Source organism: Abramis brama (assembly GCF_963993115.1).
Source record: "Abramis brama genome assembly, chromosome: 3".
NCBI classification, from domain to species: Eukaryota; Metazoa; Chordata; class Actinopteri; order Cypriniformes; family Leuciscidae; genus Abramis; species Abramis brama.
In genome coordinates, this window is record NC_139965.1 from 30,969,511 (window position 1) to 30,981,722 (window position 12,212).

A 12,212-nucleotide genomic window follows, 5' to 3' on the forward strand; every position below is an offset into this window, starting at 1 on the left:
TAGTCATGAATATCTTCTTTATACACAGAGACTGTCTTATTGACATACATTTAAAACAAAACGAACATTCAGCTTTATTTGGAGAGGGCGAGTGCAGCGGTAGTTGTTTCTAGAGGGAACCGTTTCTCTGTAACAGTCAGCTACCTGACTTCCGGTCGATGCACTGTTGGCTGGAGAACGATAATTTTCCCGGAGTTTTGGGTGCATAAACAAGACCTTCGAGTGGCCAATGCGCAGAGGAAATATAGTCCTGAGTTGGTTGAAAACGTTTTCTCAATCTCATGCTTATGTTTGCAGATTCGACCAGTTATCTACTCGATGAACGCTGGGTTTTAGCACAACTTGCATCTATAAAGACGCTTTATACATAAACAGCAAAAACAAAACAAAAAAACCCCTTATTTTCTGAAGATCTAAGTTAACTGTTATAGGAAGCTGCTGTTTACTCCATAATGTGTTTGTCATTAGCTAGCTCTGCTCTCCATAATACTTTCTAGACTACCAACTGCATATTGCTTTATAGACTTACTAACAGAGGAAAACTAAATGCTTGAATTTACCATATTTTTTTATGAAAATTGTGCATTTCAAATTAAGAACTGCATTTATTCGAATCGCAACAAGCATTCATGTGTATTCCGCGCATTTATTCGTATTGCATCTAACCATGCATTTCACTGTACAAAAATCACCAATAGTTGCAACCATTATTGTTATTACTGTAAAACCAGAGTAAATTATACGGGACTCTCCTTAAAACGTTTAAGTGTTCTGTGTCTAAAGACATGTATCTTTTATGGGTCTGAAAAACAACAATATAATAAAAGAAAAGAAAGACAATAGAAAGAAAAATAAAGTTAACGTAATGAAAAAGATATGTAAATGCACAGCCAAATAACAATTATTCATCAAGTATTAGTTTAGTTTGTTTTGTAAGTGCTGTCTATTCATCCTTGCATGTAACTACAGCTTTCAAAATGTAAGTAGGAGAGTAATATCTTGTCTTATTGTGGTGTTTGTTATTTTTAGTGGCAACAGACTTTTGGAGGGATAAAGGCTCTGGGAACATGAGAGACTCCATCCACAGTGTGCTGAGATCAATACCGCGAGGGCTCACCCTGGGTCCTTCTCTGGCTGAAGATGGACAGCTGGGTCTGTGGTGTGTTGGGCGAGTGCTAGAGAAAGGCACTCTGCTAGGTCTGGAGGAACCTGACAAAATAATCAGAGGGGAAAAAGAGGAGGTATGCATACCACTGTGTTCTTAAATTTAATTTTGAACCATACAGCTGACAGATTTGTTTGTTTAGTACCACTACAGCAAATGTGCTTCAAGACATTAGCAGCATCTACTTAATTTACTTCTCACCTGATATTGCAAGTATGTTTTCAGAAGCATTACTGTGTTCAAATGGGACTACAAAAGCAGTTTTTTTTAGAGTTAAATAAGATGTTGCTGTGATAAGTAATAGCTATAAAGTAAGTATGTGTTCTTATTCTGCAGGGGTTGCAAAATACATGCCAAAATGTGTTCAAAAGAGAAATCTCAGAGGAAATGTACTGGATGAGGTAAGTTTATCCAGAATAGACCTGTCACTATCATGAATTTTGTTCTGATGATTAGGCCTAATTCTGTTTTGTTCATGCATTAATGTGTGTATATATATATAATTTTTATTTTATTTTATTTTTTTACTTGAAATAGTATATAATATAGTAATGAACATTATAATAAAATAGGCCCACATGATTTACTTTAATGATGTGAAAATTTATATTTATATAATATAATATAATAAAGATATGAAAAAGTGCAGTCTGAAATTAAACTGACAAACCTTAATTTTGCATGAGGAAAGAGTTTGACTATCTATTGACTATTTGACTATGGCAAAATGAGATTGAAATTTAAACTGTTATAACGGTTATATTAAATAAATGCGATTAGATAGAATAACCGCGACTAGGCGATTAATCAATTATCGCAATAGGCCTAAGCCAGAATTCATTAATTATTATATTTAGTACAATTACTAACTTGCATATCAAGACATTATATAATCAGACTTGTTTAACTGCCTCCACAGGTTTGCCTGCAGCACTCAGAGTGACGAAGAGAGCAATGTCAGTGTACTTGAGGTGGATGGACGATTGGGCCTCAGGGTCTGTCGGGACATTCAGCCAGGAACAGAACTGCTCCTCTTGGAAGATCAACAAGAAGCCTCTTTTGAAGAAGAAGTTCTGCAAGTAAAAGCCTGTGAAAACAGTAGAAGACCAAACAGAGATCAAGATGAAGCTCTAGAGGCCGTCACTTTAGATCACCGCTCTGGCTGTTCATGTAAGTTTATACCTGATATTTGTACTGTGTAAGAGGTCCATGATATAATTAAGCTTTTAAAAATGTGTGAAACTTTTGTCTTCTTACAGATCCTGCCACACAAGAGAATACAAAACTTCCTATCAAGGTGAAAAGTCTTGTGCAGGACTCTAGAGCCTGTAATTCCAGTGTCCTGGAGCAGAATGGGGTGGATGAGGCACACGGGGAGAGTGAAGCTGAGCAGATCGATGAGCGTCCTGCAAGAGAAGAGATTCAGAGCGTCAGTGTGAATACATCACAAGCCCAGAGTTCATCAGAACATCTGAAGCCAGAGAGAAGCCTAAGAGCCAGCTCTCGCCTTGCCGCTAAACCTCGAAAAGTGCACTCGTCAGCCAACCGTATCTGCAAACGACAAGATCCAATGAACAGGTCAGACCTAAGCAGCAAGAAAAAGCTCTTGAATAACAAAGACAACACAATGCAGACGTCGTATATTAATGAGGATTCCAGCATGGAGCAAAATGAACAGGATTTTCCTCACTTTATTATCCGAGAGAGGAAGTACAAATGTCACGAGTGTGACAAGAGCTTCTTTCAGCTGTGCCATCTCAAGAAACACAAATTCACACATCAAAATCAAAAGCCGTACATGTGCACAGAGTGTGGTAAACCATACAGTTCACAGGAGAGCTTCCAAGCCCACCTACTAATGCATCGCGGTCAGAGGCCGTTTCAATGCCAGCACTGTGACAAAAGCTATGGCTTAAAACGGGACCTCAAGGAGCACCAGGTTCTCCACTCAGGCGAGAAACCGTTCGTCTGTGACATCTGTGGAAAAGCTTTTGCTCGCCGGCCCTCGCTACGCGTCCACAGAGAAGTCCATCGGACAAAAGAGCCAGACTACCAGGCTCCCAAGGTCAAGTGTCCAGAGTGCAGTAAAGAACTGGCCAATTCTGGCTCTTTGAGGAACCACATGCGTCTGCACACCGGAGAACGGCCGTACATCTGCCAGCACTGTGACAAGAGCTTTCGCCAACGTGGCAATCTGCTGGGACACATGCGCATCCACACCGGAGAGAAACCCTACAAGTGCGACCACTGCGACCTGCGCTTTTCTCAAGTTCCTGAACTGCGCCGGCACCTGATTTCACACACGGGGGAGGTGTATCTGTGTCCTGTCTGTGGCAAGGCTTTACGGGACCCTCACACGTTGCGGGCCCATGAACGACTGCACACAGGAGATAGACCCTATAAATGTGAACAGTGTGGGAAAGGGTACACGATGGCAACCAAACTCCGGCGCCACCTAAAGTCTCACCTGGAAGAGAAGCCACATGTTTGCCAGGTGTGCGGAGCCAAATACACAATGATGCAGAGTCTACAGCGGCATCTGCAGTCGCACAAACATCATTTAGACTCTGGTCACGTATTGCCGACACGAGGCCGACCCAAAAGGGCAGGCCAGAAAGCAGAGGGTGAGTCAGGTAGGACTGACTGCAGCAGTTTGGAAGAGGGACGGATGGTGGCGTACGTTCAAGCCTCAGAGGACTTGGCTATGGTGTCTCACCCAGAAGGTGCCATTTTGGGCTCCGGTGTGTACCACCATGGCACAGTTGTTCTGGAAAAAGGAGCGGAGAAGGGGGTTGAACGTATTGAGCTCAGTGAGAATTTCATCGAGATTATTGTCTCCGATGATAATACCAAGTGTATAGTAGTGCAAGAACAGCCTTCCAAGTGTATAGAGATTCAGGAACAGGAAGCAAATGCTGAATGCATAGTTGTGCAGGAAAATGACGCCAGTAGTGACTGTATTGTAGTTCCAGAACAGGATGCTAACAGTTGTTTGGTCATATTACAAGGTCAGGATGGTCTGAGTTCTGTGGCAGAGACTGTAGAAATAGAGACAGGGCTGTGATACTAAAGTGTTTCATTTTCAAACATAAACTCTTCACATTATGTCTCACACCAAAGAAAAAACAACCTTTGTGAAATAAATGTATAAGCTATGTTGAATTTATGTCTTGCTGTTCTTTGATTCTTAGATGGGTTATCAGTAAATATTGACTCCTGTGGGCAGTGGACCTTGTTTCATCACTGTTTATACAGACAGTGTACAAGTGCATCAGCAAAACACAGCTGTGTTGGGAAATGAGCTAATACAAGAGGAAATTCAATTTTACACTTGTATTTGTTACGTTGCAAATTATCATTTACGTTGCAAATTATCTTTCACACGTCAACTGTTAAAGTAAAATACCATGTATGTACTTTTCATATAAAAACATAATGATTATCATTAGAGGAAACGATAAGCAGTAGATACCCAGTAGATAAGAGCTAATGGAGCTCTTCAGCTACATAAAGAGGGTTATCATTTCAAGATGAAAGCTATTTCTTTTGATTAGTAACAAAGATGCATCTACTCTTAAATAACAAAATATGGAGGAGCACTGTGTAAAATATTTAATCTAGTTTTTTTTTTTTTTTTTTTAATTTGCGAGAGTTTTGTTATAATATAAATATTATAATTTGTATAATATGTTCTCACAGTTGAATTCACATAGTTTTGGAGATATGAAGTTATCTTGTTTTCATTAAATATGTCTGATTCATGTTCCTCAGAAAGCAAAGAATGTTCCACGTTGATATAAGTGATCTGATACAGAAGAGATAGGCTCTTTTTGTTCAGACACTTTGTTCTGTTTGAACTCTGGTAGTTCAATATTAACTTGGTGACTCCAGTAACTGCAGCTGTGGGCTTTTCTAACTGAGTGTGTGAGAGATTTGATGAGATGCTCCAAGATTTTTCAGGATTACAGACTCAGTCATCCCCAAGAATGGGAGCAAAAGCAGCGCCTCTCCTTCTCTCCCTGCTTCTCGGACAAGTTCTCCAGCTCACGTTGTGTCATAACGGTAGGAATTTACTAAGATTTCTCTGCCTTTTGACTAATTAGGACATAACAAACTAAGAACAAATTTATTCTAAGATAATACATATGTGAGCTTAGATGTTTTGTTATGTTTTGAGAAATTTTGGCTTTTGTGCTTCAGTGTTCATTGACAATAAGGAAGCCTCTCAGATCATTCGGGCAAAGAGGGCTAACGGCAGATTTGAGGAGATTAAACCGGGTAATCTGGAGAGAGAGTGTGTGGAAGAGATTTGTGACCATGAGGAAGCTCGAGAAGTGTTTGAGAGAGTTGATACAACGGTGAGAAATGCACTTTGTGTTGTAGACACATAAGCCCCAATTGAAACATGGAAATATTTAAATCTCTTATCAGTGGATTTAAAAAAAATATATATATATAAATATATAAGTATACAACGTATATCTTTATAAGATTACTGGATTATTTGAAGTGTGGTATAATACTTTTATCTAGTATTTTATGTTTAATGATTTCTTTCATTTTCCCACAGGACATTTTTTGGGCAAAATATTTGGGTAAGAATATATATCACTTTACAAAAGTTTCAGTGTAAACAGTGACAACATTTTGTGTAAACAGTTTCTATTGAACCAGGGACAAAGTGCATTTTCAACCGGCCTTTCCCTGCTCAATATACAAATTAAAATGAGTGTATTGGTATCAGGGTTGCCCAACGGCCAATTAAACTAGCCCAAATACCAAAACTCAAACTAAGGCACTCCCATAACTAAAATCTGTGGCAACAGTTTAAAAGTAGAACCAATTCTACAGAAAACCCCCCCCCCGCCAACCTTGGAACTCTGTTAGATGTTATATATTTCCCTTTTTTATCTTTTTTCCACAGGCTGTGAGGGAACAAAATTATTCAGAACACCAGAACATATCAGCAGTTTGAGAGCATGTGTGAAAACAGAAGGTAAGGGTGATACATACTTATTCACCCAACACAAAGACTTGTACCCAACACTCGTAACACAAAGACATTTTTTGGTAAAAGCTAGTGACTGATCATAACTGATGTTTGATTGACAGTGTTATTTTTGTGTCATTGTTCTAGTTTTTACTAATATTTTGAATTAGTTTGTATATATATTCATTTTCTATTTAATTTTAAAGTTTTTAAAGTATGTCTATATGTTTTTTATGAATTTTAATTAGAGTTTTAGTTATTTTAGTACATCAAGTCAAACTAAATAAAAATGAGAAGTATTGCCTTGGCAAGTAGCTGAAATAAAATGTTTACTTTTTTATTTTCAGTTAATGTTAATTTTACTTCAAGTAAGAAAATGTGTTTTTAGTTTTAGTGTTAGTTTTAACTATAATTTCTCTGTTGACAGGAGACTGTTTCATTAATGTTGGTGAACACTACGCTGGTAGAGTATCTGTCACCAAGTCTGGAAGGTCATGCCAGTACTGGAAAAGCAACTTCCCCCACAGGATTCAGTATGTACTTCTGCACTCTTTGTTGACAGCAACTGTAATCTCTCAGGATTGGCAAAACCATTTTATGTTGATTGTTTATTTCCCCTTTTTAGCGAATTTAATGTGACACAGCTGAAGCTACCGGAGAACTTTTGCAGAAACCCAGATAAGAGCAGGGAAGGCCCTTGGTGTTTTACAAGAGACCCGACGGTCAGAAGGGAGTCCTGCAGTTTGCCAAAATGCGGTAGAGAAAACCACTAAAATCTTACTGCAAAATGTCCTGTGGTGTAATAACTAATGCTTTGCGCTGTCAACCAGAATGTTGAGCCATCACCGCTGTGTCGTTGAACCAGGTTGCTCAGGAGAAATGATCTCTGTAATAATAAGTGTACTTGATGTTGCTTTGGATCTGCTAAATGACTACTGATTTACTAAAACACATATTACCATATCTGACAGCACCTATTTGTGCTCTGTTTATTGCACATTTTATGCTTGAGCATGAATAAAAAATAAAAAAAAGGTTTCATTCCATTCCAGCAAGTTATGCTAGTCCACCAGACTGATCATCTCACTCTCTCCTCCTCAGGTGAGGCTGTTGTTCTCACTCCGCCACCTCCTGCTGTGAAACCTGAACAGCGTTATGTCAAGAGTAAATGTCTGGCTGGAAATGGGGAGACCTACACTGGGAATTTGTCTGTGTCTATGGGGGGTCGCACCTGCGTGCAATGGAGTGCACCAGAAGTGCAAGCCTTGATTAAAGGAAAAGAGTTTCTGCCTCAAGTTCAGCTGATAAAGAACCACTGCAGAAACCCAGATGGAGATATGGAGGGTCCCTGGTGCTACGTAAAGGAAGCGGGTGGAAACATTACCATTGATTACTGTGACTTAGAGATGTGTGGTGAGTGAGCAGAATTACCTTCTACAAACACTTACACGATGACTAGAAATATTAATATTCATTTCTTCCCTTGAACTTTAGACCTTGATTGAAAGTGACATCTGGACCAGAGTCTTTTAATTAGGATTAAGTGTCATAATTTTAATAAAGCAAAAACTTTTTCAATGTTAAGGAAGCCTAAGTGCATTAGACATAAATCATCACACCTCTAAGCCCACACTCTCTCTTTCTCATTCACTCTCAGATGCCCCTCTGGACAAGTTTGTAGAGGAAACAGGTGGTCGAGAGAGAACAACTCTTGATGGCAAAAGAAAGGCTTTCTTTAGCCCCCGCAGCTTTGGCAATGGAGAACAAGGTCTGATACCTTCACCGTCTGTTTTGCGGTGGTTTGATATCTTGTATAATCAACTGATAATTAATATTAAACTGCCTTTTGTCAGAGTGTGGAGTGCGCCCCTTGTTTGAGAAGATCAGCAAAGAAGATAAGAAGGAGAAGGATCTACTGTTGTCATACACTGGAAGCAGAATAGTCGGAGGAGAGGAGGCTGAAATTGCCAGTGCTCCATGGTGAATACATCACCACATACGCTGTTTTAAATGTTCAGATATCTTGCCGTCATCACTCATCTCGACATCTAATGCTGCATGTTGTATACTGTGTTTGATGTCATTTGCAGGCAGGTGATGTTATATAAGCGTAGTCCTCAGGAGCTGCTGTGTGGAGCCAGTCTGATCAGCGATGAATGGATTCTCACTGCGGCCCACTGCATTCTCTACCCACCGTGGAACAAGAACTTCACCATCAATGATATCATCGTCCGCCTTGGAAAACACTCTCGTACCAAGTGAGCCCTCAAAAAAATAAAACCTGCATTTTTTCTTTTCTTCAATTGACTGCACCAATACATAAATTGTAAATGTCTACTTGTTAATGCCGTGTAAAGTAATTTAGAAACCTCAGTCTACAGGAAATTAAGCTGTTTTAAACTCTTTCCTGTTTCTCTCTGAATCAGGTATGAGAGGGGCATTGAGAAGATTGTGGCCATTGATGAAATCATTGTCCACCCTAAGTATAACTGGAAGGAAAACCTGAACCGAGACATTGCTCTTCTGCACATGAAGAAGCCTGTAGTCTTTACGGATGAGATCCACCCTGTCTGTCTGCCCACCAAGAGCATCGCAAAGAAGTAAGAAAAAACAATAGTGTTATATATATATAGATAGATAGATAGATAGATAGATAGATAGATGTTCTACTCATTGGTTGTTGATTGGATGGAGGCAGATTGGAATGCAAGTTTAAGCAGACTACATGATTAGAGAAGTCTAATGAATCATCCACAATAAGATCAATAACATGCATTTAGAAAACGCAGATTTTAAAGCTTCACACTATAAAGATGCTAACCTCTTGAAAGGGGTCCTTTTATGCATTTGTTCACCTTTTTTGATGGTGAAACTCACTAACAGCATATTTTCTTGAGAAACAACAATGTTTAGAAAATGCATTTTTGCATATCTTTAAAATTTACTCATAGCTGTAATTGACAGATTTTCTCTCTTAAGTTTAATGTTTGCAGGTTTCAAGGGCCGTGTAACTGGCTGGGGGAACCTCAGGGAATCATGGACATCAAACCCAACAAATCTTCCAACAGTGCTGCAACAGATTCACTTGCCCATTGTGGATCAGAGCATCTGCCGCAATTCTACCTCGGTCATCATCACTGACAACATGTTCTGTGCTGGTAATACTCATCATATTCTTCATGGTCTTCTTTAGACCCTAGACAGTTCAGGTTCTGAGAATTCGTGAGATGCTTTTGCGCTCAGGTGTCACAGCAAGGTCATCTTTTGTTTTATAGGTTACCTGCCAGATGAAACAAAAAGAGGTGACGCTTGTGAAGGAGACAGTGGAGGGCCTTTTGTGATGAAGGTATAATAATGTATATATTCTTCTCTCCTCAAACAAGTTTGACTTACCGATACCGATAAAGCTCTGTTTGCTGGACATAACTAAACTTGTCCTTTTAAAACCTATTCCTGCCCACAGAGTCCTACAGATAAACGGTGGTATCAGATTGGCATTGTGTCGTGGGGCGAGGGTTGTGATCGTGATGGCAAATATGGATTCTACACACACTTATTCCGTATGCGTCGCTGGATGAAAAAAGTCATTGAAAAAACAGGCTCTTCAGATGATGAGTGATCTTCCAACCTGGAAAGAGACCTTTGCCACACACGAAATTAACACGTTGGTCAAATGTGATCAAACCTTCAAATTGATGAATAAATCTGAATTCTTTGTATGTTGATACCAGTGTGTGAGCATGGAGTTTCTTTCTGTGTATTGTCAGTGAGAATGGGCTGGCCTCTTCTTTATAATGAAACAGATGCAATTCTGGTTTTGAGATCAGTTAAATTAAATATCAGGTTCTTGTCACATAAATAAAGGAATGGTGACGTGACTGATCACAATTATGAGGGTGTAATTACAACACACCAAAGTGTTAGGGGGTAACAGTTTAGGACCTAAGGACCAGATGTTTGAAAGAAGGCAGAATTATAATAAATTGAAGAAAAGTTTTACTGAAGATAGTTTGCAGTTTCATCAGCAGAAGTCAGCTTCAAGACTCACAGAGGAGTTCGTTGGCCGCCCCGCTTACAGTTACAAAGATCACAGCAATTATACCCTACACCAAGGTCTAAGCTACGTCCTTGCTTCAGGTTGCAGTTTCTGTTTGGCTAAGAAATAGATAAACATAGTAATTTTCCACACATATACATATAGAATGAAGGATATCTCCATTGATTACGCAGCTGACACTCGGACCCTGAAGTTAGGCACGTCGTGACCTTCCAGGTCGCAGATTTGGGTTGCTGAGCGCCAGCATGTCCAGAACAACAACTCGGTCAATCTCCAATAATGCCAGTGGTTCCTTAACCTGTAACCAAGAAGACTAATACACACACACCGACACACAGCTTTTCAAAGGTTGTATTTGGCCAGGCTCTAACTAGAAACAGGAGAGTCCTCTCAAAACATCAAGATAATGCGTTCTTTCTCTCAAGGAGAGCTACACTTTAGTCTAACTGTAAAGTAAGGCTTTGACAAGAGATGGTCCCTGAAACTATAGACTTAATTGACCCCTGTGACCATAGTTGTCAGAGTACCCTAGAAAAACAGATGTATGTATTGACACATGGTGAAGACCTTTCTCAAACAAAACATCTTTCCATATTTCATTTCTGGAAGCCGGGCTAAATGAGCACGCACTGTTACTGTATTCATATCAAATACAGACATTAGAGAATACATGATTCCAATCCACCCGCTTCAAAAGATACTCTCTTTTTTCACAGTTCAGTTGTCAAAAACCACTGTATTTCATTGAGATGCTTTAATAGACGTAAAATGCAAGCAATTAAAAAAAAAAAAAATGTTACTACACTGCTCGGTCAAAAAAAGGTTGCTGTTTGGATTTAAATAGGCAAATGCTTAAGAGTCTATTACTGGATCATTATTGCTGTGATTATTATGTTTCTAGCATGTTATATGTTTGGCAACAACCAAAATTTGATGCACCTCTTGATGGAGATAACATCACAACATTTGTTTTACATCAAGAGGTGCATCGATTTTTGGTGAAGATCTTGTATTGACAATGCAAGAGTCAAGCACTCTGTAAAGTCTACTCCAGCACATCCCAAAGACTTTCAATGAATTCAAGGTCTGGACTCAGAGGTGCCAATTCATGTGTGAAAATGATTCTTCAAGCTCCCTCCCAACCATTATTTCACAATTTGAGTCTAATGAATCTTGGCTTTGTCATCCTGGAATATGGCCATGATGAATGGCCATTTTTAGTTGTACATGCTTGTTTAAGAAATGAAAAGCTACACACTCAATTAGGGTTAGAAGAACTGTTGCCAAACGTATAAACAGGTGACATGCTAGAAACATTATCATCACTGCAATAATGATCCAATCATTGACTCCTAAATATGTACCTATTTAAATCCAAACAGCGACTTTTTTTTTTTTTTTTTTAAATTTGCATCTATGTATAAGGAATGCAGAGAAAATTATTATTAAGATTAATTTAAGAAAATAGTTTTTCATCTTCCAAGATAATTTGTGAGTGATCACTGAATGTTCTCATTACTAAATTCCTGTATTTCACACGAAAATGTCATGCAATGCTATATAAAACATAAAGCAGTTTCAGGGTAATTGCAAGAAACACAGCTTGTATTTTATTATTACTATTACATTTCTGGTTTGGGGGTTTGTAACTAGTAGCTATACTTTAACAAGCCTGATGCTTATTTATTATTTAAGTTATTGCCCCATTTTATCTACCATCCCACCAAGTTTTCCACTAGACTTATCAGAACACGCACAAACTGTAATGCTTAATACAGGGCTGCCAACTGCCAACTGACTGGTATAGGATACAGTTTTTATTATTGCTTGACAAAAATTTCAAGCTTTCAATTCCATTCTTCAATATTGACTAATTTGGATACATGTTTATTTTAAATTTTATTTAAAAAAATAATCTCACCTAATGCTGTAAACATAGAGGGCCCAATCTGCTGGTATTATTAAAAATAACATTAAATTAAATATAATGCAGTTTTTGT

General features: G+C 38.7%; 1 protein-coding gene across 1 annotated transcript; it reads left to right on the forward strand.

The window, feature by feature from the left end:
• Window positions 1-214: 214 nt before the first annotated feature.
• f2 (coagulation factor II (thrombin)) lies at window positions 215-9,880 on the forward strand. The gene is made up of 19 exons (XM_084109635.1): window positions 215-254; window positions 1,030-1,241; window positions 1,502-1,566; window positions 2,085-2,335; window positions 2,425-4,225; window positions 5,085-5,227; window positions 5,366-5,523; window positions 5,736-5,760; window positions 6,090-6,161; window positions 6,583-6,688; window positions 6,781-6,911; window positions 7,257-7,568; window positions 7,813-7,923; window positions 8,009-8,135; window positions 8,246-8,413; window positions 8,582-8,755; window positions 9,135-9,313; window positions 9,431-9,501; window positions 9,619-9,880. The coding sequence occupies exons 1-19, from the start codon at window positions 230-232 to the stop codon at window positions 9,772-9,774; spliced, it is 4,287 nt and encodes a 1,428-aa protein (XP_083965761.1). The 5' UTR covers window positions 215-229; the 3' UTR covers window positions 9,775-9,880.
• The last annotated feature ends 2,332 nt before the right edge of the window (window positions 9,881-12,212 follow it).